The 15,735-nt window shown below is 46.5% G+C and overlaps 1 protein-coding gene across 10 annotated transcripts in view; it reads left to right on the forward strand.

The window, feature by feature from the left end:
• STN1 (STN1 subunit of CST complex) overlaps positions 1-14,020 on the forward strand; it is a 49,357-nt gene extending 35,337 nt beyond the window's left edge. For 2 of the 10 annotated variants that reach the window (XM_033183790.1, XM_033183720.1), the window contains one exon: positions 1,027-1,800. In XM_033183790.1, the coding sequence (XP_033039681.1) occupies positions 1,027-1,184 (158 nt within the window). In that variant the 3' untranslated portion in view covers positions 1,185-1,800. Of the gene's footprint in view, positions 1-1,026; positions 6,367-8,854; positions 9,194-10,393; positions 10,658-13,352 lie in introns of those variants that run through there. The other 8 variants (XR_004430709.1, XR_004430708.1, XM_033183738.1 and 5 more) reach the window with 8 other exon arrangements.
• The last annotated feature ends 1,715 nt before the right edge of the window (positions 14,021-15,735 follow it).

A 15,735-nucleotide genomic window follows, 5' to 3' on the forward strand; every position in this document is an offset into this window, starting at 1 on the left:
TGATCCACCCACCTCAGCCTCCCAAAGTTCTGGGATTACAGGCATGAGTCATGCACCTGGCCCATAAGTGGATTTTTAAAAGCCAAAAAGGAGGACAGAGTTGATACAAAGTTGTTTGTCAGGAATTCTCATTGGTTTATAGATAACCATTGATAGGTGACTGGCTATACATTGTTAAGCTATAGGGTGTGGATTATAGTGTTCAATTTCACATAATTAGGCTAATTCATAACTACTTGTGCCAATAGCAAACAGTTTCCGAGGTGAATACATAGTGAGGAGTAGAGCGTGATTGCCGTTTCGTCGTCGTGTCTCTCAGGGCCTGATAATTAAAAGGACTTGCATTCTTCCTATTTTATTTTCTCATTACCAGTGTTTAGGTCATTGATTTCAACTAGGAAAGAGGTTACTGACTTTGAGTTTGTATTGTTGTGTGCCACATGGTCTTAGTTTTGGGCAGAGGCTAAGAGGTTACTAGGAATACAACTATCACAGATGAGACTTTTGGAAGCCAGGAAGGGAGGAATGAGAACAGGCCAAAGATAGGAATCCCTTCTCACCAGGCAGCCCCATCAAATCAGGACTTAGAGGGAAGCATACGGAGGCTGCAGCAAACCAGCTCTGCTGTGAGTCTCAAGAGGGGTCCCCCTTGAGAAGCTAGAGGTTTGGCACTGAATAGGTTACACTTATACATGTAATTACCCCAGAGAAAAAAGTTTATCAAGCACTAAAAATCCACTAGGTTATGGATAAAAAAATAAAATCTTTGATTGGGAATCCTTGAAGGTTGAAGTTCAGAGTCCCTGAGCAGTGGCTGCACATCGCCGTGGTGACATCAGGGGCCTAAGAACAGGTGTTTCTGTTTTGTTTTTGTGATCATATAGATCATGCATCTCAGACTTTAATGTGCATAAAGATCATCTGGGGATCTGGTCAGAATGCAGGTGCCAAGACAGGAGGTATGGAGAGGACAGAGGAGGGCCTGACAGTTGTGACCACACTCAGCCACCTGCCTTTTTCCTGCAGACATGGAGAAGGGCTGTCACTTCCTGCACATCTTGGCCTGCGCTCGCCTGAGCATTCGCCCGGGCCTGAGTGAGGCTGTGCTGCAGCAGGTTCTGGAGCTCCTGGAGGACCAGAGTGACATCGTCAGCACAATGGAGCACTACTACACAGCGTTCTGAGCAGAGACACGTAGACCAGCTGAGGAGGACAAAGATAAGGTGGCGTTCACTCCCAGGCTCTGACTTTCAACATCATGCAGGGGTTTATCTGTCTGGAGGCAGTTACCTCATAATAAACTACAAAATATGGTCATTTTTGGAATGGGATTTGGCATAAATGTGGTTGGCTGCCTTCTGTCTGCTGTGTCCTTAGGGTACAATGACTTTGATCTCAGCCATGACACAACAAGAAAACCCTCCCTGTTGACCTCCTGGCTGGACTGCGCATTGTTTGCAGAGCAGAATGGGGAGGAAACAGTGTTGGCAGCTTAACTGATGTGTGTGGTTGGAATCTCTACCATGGCAAAGGGTCACCACAGGGTAGTGAACATTCAGGAACTAAAGGACATATGGCCTGATCACACAGTTCCAAGCTTTTCAAAACTTCAGGTTATCAGAGACCTTCCTGTGGGCCTCTCTTGATGGCTAAGAACCAGTTTAGGGGAGTAGTTCTCTCTGGATTGAGTGTCACTTGCTTACAGTTCTGTGGCTCAGGTACCAGCAGTGGGGTTGAGACCTGGGTTGATGCTATTTACAAACCTGCCCAGAGATGGGAATAAACAGGGGATCCATGGCATGACTATGTGTTTGTCATTTTCCTTTTATTTCCTTGGGAATCGAAAGGTGTCCCAGTACATTTCCCTGTACTGGCTACTGGTGTCCCAGTACATTTCCCTGCACTTACAGAGGTGCATGACTGAGGTCCCTCAATGCCCCTGAAGATCACAGAGGCAGTCAGCCAATTGCCTGGCAGGCAGTAGATGTTATTTTCAGGGTTGCCGCTGAGTGTGCAGGATGTGCTGACACCATCCAGACAAAGACTCGGTATGTGCCCAGACAGGTGATGGAGTCATGCTTTTGCTCAGAATGACAAGGTAAAGAAAAAACATCTGAGGTATGTTGTAGGCCTGTCCTGACAGCAAAATGACAAATCCAGCCAGCAAAAATAAAGTGTGGAGAAAGATTTGGAGTTAATTACAGTCATTTAACAGAAGGCATTGCCTTCGTCTGCCGCATTTGCTCGATGTAATAAGCTCTTCGTGGCTCAGCTGGAGATCCTTTAGGCCTGGAGTGTTGCTCCTCTCTCCATGGAAACAGGACAGTCTTTATACACAGAAGTCCGCTGCAGCTGGATGTGTCAGGCTGAGAGCTAGGACCAGTGGGTTGCCTCCTGTCATAGACTTTTGGCAAACCTTTGCTGATTTCTGAAAGTGATTATGTAGCTGCCCTGCATCTTCTCTGTGTACAGAAGGGTCCCTAGAATAGAGTCTGCCTGGAATGATGTCCTGGGCGTTCTTCCTTGAGGTCAGCAGCTCTTCCACGTTGAATGCATCTTTGATTAGTGGGGCTGCCCAGCAAGGAGTCCAGAATCAGAAGGTAAAAAGGGCATACCCTTGCCTACAGCAACTCTGCTCTTAAGGGTTTATCTCAGGGAGATGACCACACCAGTGTGAAAGGATGATTGCACAAGATGCTCATTGCTGTGTAATCTAGAATTCTATATTGGGGAAAATATCTATAGGGAAAAAGTTAATTACGGTTCTTGGGCGCAATGAAATGCTATACAGCCATGAAAAAAATGAATGCAGACAGTGTTGCCATGGCATACTGTCCCCAATAGATTTAGTGGGAAGTAGATAGAGTTATAGATCTGTTTCTATAGGATAACACCATTATCTACAGCTCCCTGTGTGTATGTATATATCCGTAGAGAGAATGTATATTTCTGCATGGAGGTCTTTATAAATGTAGCACATGTATATATATATACATACAGTTGACCACTCCCTTCTCCTGGAATTACTTTCCGCATTTGGCTTTCAGGACACTGAGCTCTCTGGTTGCTCCTTCTCGGGTTCCTTTGTTCAGTGCTGTGCCTCCCTGAAGGCTCAGTCCCAGACCTCTTTTCTATCTGGCTTGCTCCCTGGGGGAGTCTCCAGCAACCACATGGATTATACCATCTACATGCTGTCCAGCTCCTCAATTTAAACCCAAAATGGGCCTCTTCCCTGAACTGCAGACCCCTATATCTGGTTTGCTACTGACATATCCACTTAGGTCTCTAATGGACATCTCAAACTTCATAGGCCCAAAGCCAGGCTCCCAATTACTCCTGACCCCAGGCTTGCTCCTGATAGCGACATGAGGCAGCCAAATGCCTAGGCAGAGAGGGGCGGGTCCCAAATGAAACCTCGCGTTCAAGCGAAGAACAGCCTGAAGGCTGAAGGCTAAAAGACCAGACTGCTGGTCCTGGATGAAACCCACCACCCAGAGTGGGAACTTCTGTTCCTGTTTGCCCACCCTTTCCCGGTCGATTCTTTCTGAATAAACACCTTAACCAATCGAACGTTGCCTTTTCCAATAATACCTACAGCCTGCCCCTCCCCTATTCTGAGCCCATGAAAAGACCCGGACTCAGCCATATTAGGGGGACTTTCCCGCCTTTGGGTAGGGGGACCACCCCCATGTCCCCTCTCTGCTGAAAGCTGTTTCATCGCTCAATAAAACTCCCAGCTTTGTTCATTCTTCCACTGTCAGCACATTCTCATTCTTCTTGGGCACTGGGCAAGAACTCAACCAGTGTGTAAGCCATACTTCGCCCAGGCGGGTGAAGTGGGCGGGCCGTCTCCTGCAGCAGGTAGCATTATCAAGCAAGGCCCAGGCGGGGTGTCACCAGCCAGAGGTCCTGGCTTGCAAAGTAACCGAGAAAAAAATGCTGTGCCACTCCTTTGGAAAGTTTCCCTGATTCAGGAAGAGGCAGCTCCATCATCCAGTTGCTCACACCGAATCCACTGGCTTCTTTCTATCATACCTCACATCCAATCTGTCTGTAAGTAATTTGGCTCTACCTTCAAAATATCTCCAGAATCAACTGCTTCTCCCTCCTCCCGGCCTCCTGACAGTCCTCCCTGCTTCCACCCTGGCCCATCTTGGGCTGTTCACAGCACAGCAGCTGCTGCCACCCTGTTACGCTCCCACTCTCCTACAGCCTTTGGTCTTGCCCCAGGTAGGAGCCTGAGGCTGCACAGAGGTCAGCATGGCCTGCTTGCCCTGCCCTCCTGCCCTCCCAGCCCAGCCGCATAGGCCTTGCTGCACACACGCCTTGGCATATATGCTCCCACTGTTTCCTCTTCCCAGGTAACCATGTGAAGTGCCTCGTTCTGCCCTTTTTCCAGTCTTTACTTGAATATCACCTTCTCAGCGAGGCCTGCCCTCATTCCTCTTTCGCTGTTTGTAACCCGCCCCCTGTTCCCCTCCCAGAACTCCCTTTCCTACTTCATTTTTCTTCGCAGTGTTTGATACTGCCTAACACACTGCATGGTTTCTTACTTGCCCTATTTATTATTTTTCCCCAATAGACAGAATGTTCCATGACGGCAGAATTCTCTGTTTTGTTTCCTTCCATGTCCCCAGCACCTAGAACAGTGCCTGACAGACACATCTCCTAAGCAATATGACCAATAAGTGTGTGTGTGTCTGGCTGCCTTCCAGCTGCCAGTGTCTGCCTCTGGGCTGCCAGTGTCTGCTTCCTGGCTGCCAGTGTCTGCTTCCTGGCTGCCAGTGTCTGCCTCTTTCCTGAGGGGAGCGATTGGGGGAGGTGCTTTCTTGCACATTCTTAGTAGGCTGTATAGGCTGGAAGTGCTCAGAAGTCACACCCCGAGGGAGCAGCCTCAGCCAACAGCACCTTGGGTATAAATGCCCCAGCTCCCTCGCCCTCAGGTAAGCATTGCCAAGGCACATGTTCCACACTCTTTTCCAGAGTTCCTCTGTGGGACTGAGCACCATCCATCCACCCACAGGAGCAGCTAACCTGATAACTACCAGCCTCACCCTCCCTGGTTTACTTCCCTGCTCCCCTTTACCACATGCTGACCTCCCAAATCCATTTCTTGGTTTCTGGTCTCTGCCTCAGGATTGGCTCCTGGATGAACACAAACACTATGTTCACAAATATATTTGGGAAATGCTGGATGAATAATTATACACATCAGACAGATTACTAGAAATGCTCACCAAAGGGATGCACGTGTTACCTCTGCATGGTGAGATCTCAGGTGCTTTTTACCCCACATAGCTATCCTTTGGCAGTTTTATAATTAGCAAGTGCTCACTCTTCCACTGTCAGTACATTCTCATTCTTCTTGGGTGCTGGACAAGAATTCAACCGGTGTGTAAGCCAGACTCGGCCCAGGTGGTCTCAAACTCCTGACTCCTTACATAATTTCTACAAAAATTATAAAGCTGTTTCCCACTCCCCACCCCACACTCATGTAACCTGAAACATGAGTAAACCAAAAATGAGGTAGGCCTCTGTCTTCTACAGCAACATCAGAACTCTAAGAACATGAGGGACTCTTAGAAAACTCTCTGGAGCTAACCACAGTTGGGTCACAGCTCATGTACTGAAGACCAGCCAGAGGGTTCCCCTGAAAAGGAGGGAAACTGAGCAAACATTCTCCAGTTCTCTTGGTGTGCACGTGTTTCAGGAGGTGTGAACCCCACATGTAGCTTGTGTAGGCAGGAAGACAAATAGTGCTACTCTCTAGTCAAGGATTTGTTTGAAGAGCCATGATTATCCCCATATGGTAAGCTACCAGTGCTCCCCATCCCTGTAAGACACTTCTTTCTCATTACTTTCTCCTCTGATGGTGTGCCAGGACGCTGGCTGAGAGAAGCCAAGTGGAAAGAAGGCTGTTCAGTGATGAGGAACCTAAGACTTAGTGCCAAGGACTGAAACCAAGTAAACTTGTAATTTTCCATGATGGAAACATCTACGCTTTCTCATTAGTGGCCTTTACAGCAGTTAACCCAAAGAAGTGTCTCATTGTTTTCTTACTACATTTATGTGAAGCATACAGGCAAACTCAGAAAGACTGTGATAAGACTCACCAGAGATGCCTGCACAGGTGCTGGGGGAAAAGCAGGACCATCCTGGAGGGAGATGGTGTCTGGACAAAGAACTCTGCAGTGATTCTTATTTGCATGACTGGTGGAGGCTCTAAATGTGAGCTCAAACTCCCACGTAAGTGAGTTTTCATTGTAATCCAGAATCTTGTAACATCAGCCTACTTCTATTGAACTTACACTATCATCTGTTAGCCTGTACTATATTTATTAAATAAACCTAAAAAGGTAAATCACAGTACAGCAAAAGGTTCTGTGTTCCCCAGAATTCTAAATCAAGCTCCAAATTCCTGAAGAGGCCCCAGTCGTTTCCTGTGTGTCAAATTTAAATGATAGGTTTTCATTTTGGAACATAAAGAGAGGGATTTTGAAGACCACGGCATAGCCCTGGGGTTTTTGGATAGAGATAATAAAGAAACAATCGGTTCTCAAACAGGTTTGAGAAAATGTCAGTGTGAATTGGTGAAAACTCTGGGTTGGAAATAGTGCCGTTTTATTACCTCAGGTCTACCCAGTGGTCTTTATTAAACCTGAATTACCATGACGGAACCGGTTTCTGCTCTTAGGGAATTTGCTTTAATAAGAACTAATTGTGTATCAGTTACTAGTATCATTTAATTATTATGTATTTATCATTTAATATTTAGGTGATGTAAAAGTACTTCAACACAAGAGAATTGAAAACATGGCCACACAAACACTTGTAAGCAAATGTTCACAGTAGCATTATTCCTAATAACCAAAAAGTAGAAACAACCCAAATGTCCATCAGTCAGTGAATGGATAAACAAAAAGTGGGCTATCCGTACAATGCAATATTACTCAATGAAGTACTAATATATACTAAAGTATGGTGAACCTTGAAGAAATTAAGTGCAAGAAGCTAGACACAAAAGACCACATGTTATATGATTCCATTTATATGAAATGTCCAGAAAAACAGGCACATCCACAGAGAAGTAGATGAGGCCGAGTGCAGTGGGTCACACCTGTAATCCCAGCACTTTCGGAGTCCGAGGTGGGCAGATCACCTGAGGTCAGGAGTTCAAGACCAACCTGGCCATGGCTAAACCCCGTCTCAACTAAAAAGTACAAAAGTTAGCCGGGCATGCTGGTAGGCACCTGTAATCCCAGCTATTCGGGAGGCTGAGGCAGGGAGAATTGCTTGAACCCGGGAGGCAGAGGTTGCAGTGAACCGAGATCATGCCACTGCACTCTAGTCTGGGCGACAAAGCGAGACTCTGTCTCAAAAAAAAAAAAAAAAAGAGTGTTGCCAAGCATGGGGAGGGTGGGGATTGGGTGGTACAGGGCTCCTTTTGGGGTTAATGGACATGTTCTGGAATTAGATAGTGGTGATGTGTGCACAACTCTGTGAACAGACTCAGAACTATGGGCTAGGTTGGGATTCTTCACATTATGGTGTCTGGGTTTCCAGGGCAGGCATTCCAAGAGATAGCAAGAGCCACATGGATGCCACATGGCCATTTTTGTGTAGCCCCAGAAGCCACAGCCTCACTTCCATGGCCTTCTAATTGTTGAGGCTATCACAAAGTCCCATGCAGTTTCGAGAGGAGAGGAATAAACTCCACCTCTTGATGGGGAGTAATGAGGTTCTAGAAGGGCACATAGGTCCGGGAATATTACCCTGGCCATGTTGGAAAATACAGTCTCTCACAGATATCTTTCAGCTTTTATATAATACAGCATCATTCTTTAAAGAGCTAGTGTTAAAAATACCAACAAAGTACAAAGAAGGGGGAAGAATGGTCTACCACTTCCCAAATACTGTGTGTATCTATGTATATATATCTGTGTATCTATATCTATATATACATACACACACACACACATATATACATTTTTTTTTGAGACAGAGTTTCACTCTCGTTGCCCAGGCTAGAGTGCAGTGGTGTGATCTCGCCTCACTGCAACCTCCACCTCCCGGGTTCAAGCAATTCTCCTGCCTCGGCCTCCCGATTAGCTGGGATTTCAGGCATGTGTCACCATGCCCTGCTAATTTTGTATTTTTAGTAGAGACGGGGTTTCTCTATGTTGGTCAGGCTGATCTCGAACTCCCGACTCAGGTGATCCACCCGCCTCAGCCTCCCAAAGTGCTGGGATTACAGGCGTGAGCCACCAAGCCCAGCTTACTGTATATATTTTTAAGATTATATGTATATTGTTAGGAAAATAACCATGTTAACAATATTTTTGTGTATCCTTCCAGAAAAAAAAGTCAGCATTTTATATGCACTTCACATTTTTATTAATACTATATTTTGGAAGTTTTTTTTTCTTTCTCACTTTAGCATGCAAAATCAGCATCTTTTAAAATGGTGACATAATTCCATCGTATTGCTGTTCCATAATGCACTTAACCAGGGCCCTATCAAAAACATTTAATTCGTTTCTGATTTGTTGCTATTGCAACCAATTCTGCAGGAAACGTTTTTCTTTTCTTGGTATACATTTAAAGTATGTTTATATGGCAAATTTCTAGGAATGGAACTGCCAGGAAAAGGGGCATGAGCATGTTAAAATGTGCATAGGCACTAACAAATTACCCAGTAAAAAGACTGATCCATTGTACACTCCTATCAATGATTTATGCGTCTACTGTTTGCCCACGAGCTCACCCACACTTTGTATTATCAGTATTTTTAGTCCACGTCCATCTGATAGATGAAAATGATTTCTGGTTTCTGTTTGTATTTTTGTTTCTTTAGTATGAGTAGTATTGAGCATCTGTTCATCATGGGGGCCTTCAGATAAAGTTCTACCCTGGATAGTAGCCATTGCTTCCAGCAAGGGCTACAGACGGCCAGGCATGTGTTCTAGCAGTGGTATCTACTGTGGAACCAGCCCAGAGCACAGCTGCCGAGGTGCCAGTTAATACACAGCTGGAATAAACATCTGGAAGAACTCAAAATTCAAAATTCCAAACCTGCCCCTCCAAGTGCTTGGTCACATGCCCACCCAAATATTAAAAATAATAATATATTACAACAACAGTGGTTTTATTTATTTTTCTTTTTTCTATATCACAAGTCATCAAGCAAAGAAAGGGCAGCAATCTTTTTAAAACCAGCCACCACATTATTGACTCAGACCTCTCATAGACCAGATGCCGTTTAGCTCTGGTTCAGTGAAACTGTCCCCGGTCAGATTAATGTGAAAAACTAAGGATGTTTTTAAGAAAGTGCTAATTAAGTGGAGAAGGTAGTTTTAGTAATAGAAGTGGTCTTGCAGCAGCTGCCATTGACTCAACATAGCTTAATTATCATAATAAGCTGATGCTTTCACTTTCATCATTTGCTGGGTTTGGTACAGTTAATTGGGGCATTGGGTAACACCATTTTTTTATCATCTTCTTGGCTAGAAATTGCTCCCTTGGGGAGGAGGGCATTTATTTTTTATTCTGAGGACAATCTGTGATTGGAGGAAATGAAGCAGGGTGAGGACAGAATATCCTTCAATTCTTCAACTCTGCTTTAGAGCACAGCAGCAACAGCGTTGCATGAGCTCTGATGTGTGGCACAGGCATTTGTGACAAGGGCTGAATGTTACACTGTCCTGAAATTTGTGAATGATTATTCTAATATAAGTTAGATGGCAGAATAATATATTGAGCTATTGGTGTGGGTTTTGTTTTTCTTGTATTTTATTTCTTCTCTCTAAGCTGGAAGCCAGCTTTGTCTCAGGGAGGTTTGGCTTGGAGGCTGAATTCAGAAGTTGTTTGCATGGACTACCTGTTTTGTTGTGTTTTTTTTTTTTTTTTTTTTTTTCAGACAAGAGTCTCGCTCTGTCACGCAGGCTGAAGTGCAGTGGTGCAATCTCGGCTCACTGCAACCCCCTCCTCCTGGGTTCAAGCTATTCTCCTGCCTCAGCCTCTCAAATAGGTAGGATTACAGGCATGTGCCACCATGCCTGGCTAATTTTTGTATTTTTAGTAGAGATGGGGTTTCACCATGTTAGCTAGGCTGGTCTTGAACTCCTGACCTCAGGTGATCCGCCTACCTCAGCCTCCCAAAGTGCTGGCATTATAGGCGTGAGCCACTGCGCCTGGCCTGACAATCTACTTTATGTTTTCTGGAAGCCTGAAGCCTGGGGAAGGATTGGAGATTGGTGGCCCCCAGGCATCCCGGATGGGAATGTGCTCCCTGTGACAGTCCTGTGGCAGGTGCCAGCGTGGCAGGACTTCTGTGGAGAGGTCTTGTGGTGTCTCTCAGAAGGTCAGAGCCTTAGCCTAGGATTCTCATTTTCAGCAAAATTCCTGTGCATCAGCTTGGAAATGAAGCGGCCACAAGCCCTTCCCTGAAGGTGCACGCAGGCTGGAGTCCTGGGAATTTCCACAGCAGTCTTGGTCTTGGGAGAAGAGTGGGCCTGTCCCTGTTTTCCAGGTACCCTCTAACCTCGTGGATTTTCACATATCGCCAGGGAAGGGGAAAGCCTGCTCTGTCCTGTTACCACGAATCTAACTTTCATTCCAGGCTCGAAGGTGAGGGTGCCAAAGCTGAGGTAACTTGAAATAAAGAAAAAAAGGGGCCGGTGTGGTGGCTCACACCTGTAATCCCAGCACTTTGGAAGGCCAAGGCGGGTGGATCGCAAGGTCAAGAGATCGAGTCCATCCTGGCCAACATGGTGAAACCCCATCTCTACTAAAAATACAAAAATTAGCCGGGCGTGGTGGTGGTCGCCTGTAGTTCCAGCTACTCAGGAGGCTGAGGCAGGAGAATCGCTTGAACCCAGGAGGTGGAGGTTGCAGTGAGCCACGATCATGCCGCTGCACTCCAGCCTGGTGACAGAGCAAGACTCTGTCTCAAAAAAAAAAAAAAAAAGAAAGAAAGAACGAACGAAAAAGGAAAAAAGGACTATGGCAAGTCTCACCCACCTGCATTTTGGTGGTAAGATTCATACTGCACCACAATTCGCATAACATTCAAGGTGAACCTTAAGGTCGTGCTCCCCACGCCCTTCCCTGCCAGAAGGCTCTCCAGTGAGGGAGAAGGGGAGGACGTCACCGTACAGTTCCAGGGACATTGCCTATGGCCCTCCCTCGGGGGTGTGCCGCGACAGGAACCACCTGTCCTTGCATCACTGCTGACACAGGATTGGACATCGCTGCCTCTGAGGATGGGGGAGAGATATGTAAGATCTTGTTGCGATTCCTCAGTGGGATCCACCTCATCATGAATGAAAATGCCACCTTGTCCCACAACCATGGCACCTGTTGCCAGAGGGGAAGAGCAACCTGTGAACACAGGCCCTGTTCCTGCCAGGCTGTGTGGGAGCAAGCAGAGGACTCAGGAGGGTGAGCAAATAGAATCTATTCTAGGAGATTCCAAAAACCACCTGAGCAATGAGTCTTCTCCCAACATGAAGAAGCTTGAACGCCTTACTCATCGCAGCAGCTGGCCCAGCCCTGCCCTGCCCAGCCCAGTGCCTGGGGAAGAGTCAGCAAGCTCTGCCTGCGCCTGTGGTTTCGGTCCTGTCCCGGCTTGACTTGTCCTGGTGGAGGGTGAGACCTAGAAGCTCCGCTCCTGGGAATGACAGCTGGTGTGGAGGTGCTGGTCTCAGCACTCTGCCGCGGCTTAGGCCATCAGCACGAGCAGATGCCCCATTAGGGTGGGCCTGAGAATGGAGAACGAGGACTGTCATATGCTATTTCTGTCCATTTGTTGTTGACCCAGGTAACCAGGAAATATGGGAGGCAGGCAGATTCTGGTTGTTTCCACAGGACTTGAGACTTAACCAGACAACTGACTCTCCTGAGTGTTCCCTCTTGGGTGGCCACGCCACAGTTCACCCCATCGTCTGTGGTAGACTCAGCATTAGGCACAGCGCTGGTGCTTAAGTTTCCATGGACAGGCAGTGTGCTTATTGAGTGCCACCCGTGTGCAGGGCATCGTCCCAGGTACTGAAAAGGATGCCAGGACAAAGTTTCCTGTCTTCAGGGAACTGTCAGTCAAGTGGATCAAAAGACACATACCTGAGTGATCTGTAACCCGGTGGATCATAAGGCACAGGCCTGTGTTTTGTTTGACCCTCAGGGGAACGAAAGTGTTTTTTTTTTTGACCCTCAGGGTTTTAAAACTTTATACCAATATTTAAAAATTGGCTACGGCTACCATCTAAATGGAAAAAAAGGCAGTGTGTGCTTGTATATGTGTATGTTTGTAGGGTGTGTGTGTGTGTGTGTGTGTGTAAGGCAGCACTGCAGAAGAACCTGGTCACAGTGATGGCCTCTTCAAATAGGGAATCGGGGAGCAGGAATGAGTGGAAGACTTGTTGTAACGGTTTATAATTTTTTTAAATGTAAAATGTAATAACTACAAATAAAAAAGGATTGGGGAATTCACATAAAAATCCAGGTGTCTGGCTATTCTTGACAAGGCAGAAGCTCTAGCAGGACTGGGAACATTTTGTCTGGAAACGGGTTGGGAGAGGTCAGCATTAAAGGATTTTCAGCTGAGAGGGGGCATCAGATTTGTGTTTTAGAAAGTATTTTAGGCCGGGCGCGGTGGCTCAAGCCTGTAATCCCAGCACTTTGGGAGGCCGAGACGGGCGGATCACAAGGTCAGGAGATCGAGACCATCCTGGCTAACCTGGTGAAACTCCGTCTCAACTAAAAATTACAAAAAAAAAACTAGCTGGGCGAGGTGGCGGGCGCCTGTAGTCCCAGCTACTTGGGAGGCTGAGGCAGGAGAATGGCGTGAACCTGAAGGGCGGAGCTTGCAGTGAGCAGAGATCTGGCCACTGCACTCCAGTTTGGGCGACACAGCGAGACTCCGTCTCAAAAAAAAAAAAAAAAAAAAAAAAAAAAGAAAGTATTTTAGCAGCAGAGTGGAGGAGCACTGCTTGAGGGTGAAGTCAGGGGCAGGTAGACCAGAGAGACACGTCTGCTGCCGTCATCCAGGGAGGGGTGGGGAGGGCCTGAACCAGACAGTGGCAGGGGACATTAGTGTAAGAAAACCAACAGGTAGGTAACCAATTTGGGGAAGAGTGGAAAAGGCCAGGTGAACCGCCAGGTTCTGCAAGGCAGACCACAGTAAGGGCTACAGGATTTTTAAATTAATGGGAGGAGAAAAGGGGGCTCAGGAGATTTCTGGGGGTCTGAACTGGTGCCAGCAGAAATGCTAAAGGAATATGTCTCCTGAAATGTAAGGGAAAACCCACAGAGAAAATGGGCTTTCATGAATAATTGGCTCCTCTACCCCTTTCCAGGCTCTGAGAGTGTTTCACGGGTTTACCAGAGAAAATGGCTTCCAGAGACTGCAACGTGAGAGAACTGGAATTTCAGACAGGAATTGAATGCATGTGGCTTAAAAGACAAAGAAGCACCAAGTGAAAAGTAGCCGAAATCATATTCCTTTGGGGAATGAATTTTCTTGGATCTGTGTTCATCCTTTATGGCTTTATTAGTCATTGTGAAAGCCCTTTGGCGGTTGCAAAGCTGCCAGCAGAGTGCTGTTCCTGGAGGATTACCTTGAGCAATAAGCCCCAAAAAGCAGCCCAGGCGGGCATGTCAGCAGGGAGGCTGTCCTGGCAACACTGCTGTCCAAGGGGAGAGGCAGACGCCCTACCCCTGAGGTTTGAGGCCAGAGGAAGAGAACCAACCTGGAGATTCTGCAATTCTGTTTTCTCTTAAGGTTGCTTTGGCCGTTTAGGGTTTTCCATGAAGGACAGAAACAGGTCCGTTCCTTGAAGGCAGAAAGAAGTTTTTACTGCCCCTGCACTTGACAATGTTTAATTACATTTGCCACTTGAATCAGAGTTGAAAATATCTTCCTTTTTTTCTGTTGGGAAGTCTTGCTGTGCATCCCCCAGGCTGGCTGGAGTGCAGTGGCATGATCTTGGCTCACTGCAGCCTCCGCCTCCTGGCTCCTGGGTTCAAGCGATTCTCTTGCCTCACCCTCCTGAGTAGCTAGTACTACAGGAGCACACCACCATGTCCAGCTAGTTTTTGTAGAAAGGGGGTTTCACCATGTTGGCCAGGCTGGTCTCAAACTCCTGACCTCAAGTGATCTGCCCACCTCAGCCTCCCAAACTGCTGGGATTACAGGCATGAGCCACCACACCCACCTGAAAATATCTTCCCTTTGAGACTTGGTGACCACCTGTTGATTTGATACTGGTGTGGCCTCAGACACTCTATGATGTAAGAAAGATAGTTAAAGTAAAATCAACCCAGTACTTATTACTTCATAATAACTAATGAACAGTTATACACCAATCACCCAGCAAATTTAAATCTACACATAAGCCCAAATGGGTAGGTACTATTGTCATTCCCAGTTTACAGGTGAAGAAATAGAAACTGAGAAACTAATTTTCCCAGGGGCATATATGTAGTAAACTGGAAAACCGAGGCTTTTACCCAGTGAGTTCAACCACTAGGCTTTAATTGCTTTCAGGATCAGAGAAGTCTGTTCTCTGGTAGCTTTAAACTATGAAGCCAATACAGAGTGTCTTCAGATTTGGGTTGATATATAAACGTTATTTTTGCCACAGTTGAGGTTGCACCGAGGACACACTTCTGGTGATGAATGGCATGTGAGGGCGCTGGGCTGAGTGGGTGGGGTGACATCACATCACACCCGTGACAAAGAGGGAGCAGGTGTTTACTGAAGATGCAAGAACCTTGGGTCAGGGCAGCAAGCACTCCTACCTAAACAACTGTGCAGTCCCATGGGGAGACCAAGAGAATGGCGGAGTAGCCTCTGAGGAGTTTTGTTTGGTTCATACAGTGTTGGTCTTTCCAGGCTTTATTGTTTTAAAATTAAAAAATAGTTGATTTTAATTATGAAATATTTCAAACACACAGAAAATAATAAAGCAGATACCTAGTTACCACTAAGATGAAACCGCTGTGAATATTTTCCCCTGGCTGGGCGAGGTGGCTCATACCTGTAATCCCAGCACTTTGGGAGGCCAAAGCAGGAGGATTGCTGGAGCCCAGGAGTTCGAGACCAGCCTGGGTAACATAGTGATATCTCATCTCTACTGAAAATTTAAAAAATTAGCCAGATATGGTGGCATGGTCCTGTAGTCCCAGCTATTTGGGAGGCTGAGGTGAGAGGATCACTTGAGTCTGGAAGGTCAAGGCTGTAGTGAGCTATGACTGTGCCACTGCACTCCAGCTTGTGCAACAGAGAAAGACCCTGTCTTAAGAAGAAGAAGAAGAAGAAGGAGAAGGAGAAGGAGAAGGAGAAGAAGGAGAGAAGAAGAAGAAGAAGAAGAAGAAGAAGAAGAAGAAGAAGAAGAAGAAGAAGAAGAAGAAGGAGGAGGAGGAGGAGGAGGAGGAGGAGGAGGAGGAGGAGGAGGAGGAGGAGGAGGAGGAGGAGGAGAAGGAAGGGAAGGGAAGGGAGGAGAAGGGAAGGGAAGGGAAGGGAAGGGAAGGGAAGGGAAGAAGAAGGAGAAGGAGAAGGAGAAGAGGAAGAAGAAAAGAGAAAAGAAGAAGAAAAAGGAGGAGGAGGAGGAGGAAGAAGAAGAAGAAGAAGAAGAAGAAGAAGAAGAAGGAAAGAAAGAAAGAAAGAAGAAGTCCCCCTATGTGTTTCAGCCCTCTATCTCTTTAAAGAAACATGTTAGAAATACACATAAGGCCAAT

This window comes from Trachypithecus francoisi, unplaced genomic scaffold (genome assembly GCF_009764315.1).
Source record: "Trachypithecus francoisi isolate TF-2019V2 unplaced genomic scaffold, Tfra_2.0 Contig01579, whole genome shotgun sequence".
In the NCBI taxonomy this organism is placed as follows: domain Eukaryota; kingdom Metazoa; phylum Chordata; class Mammalia; order Primates; family Cercopithecidae; genus Trachypithecus; species Trachypithecus francoisi.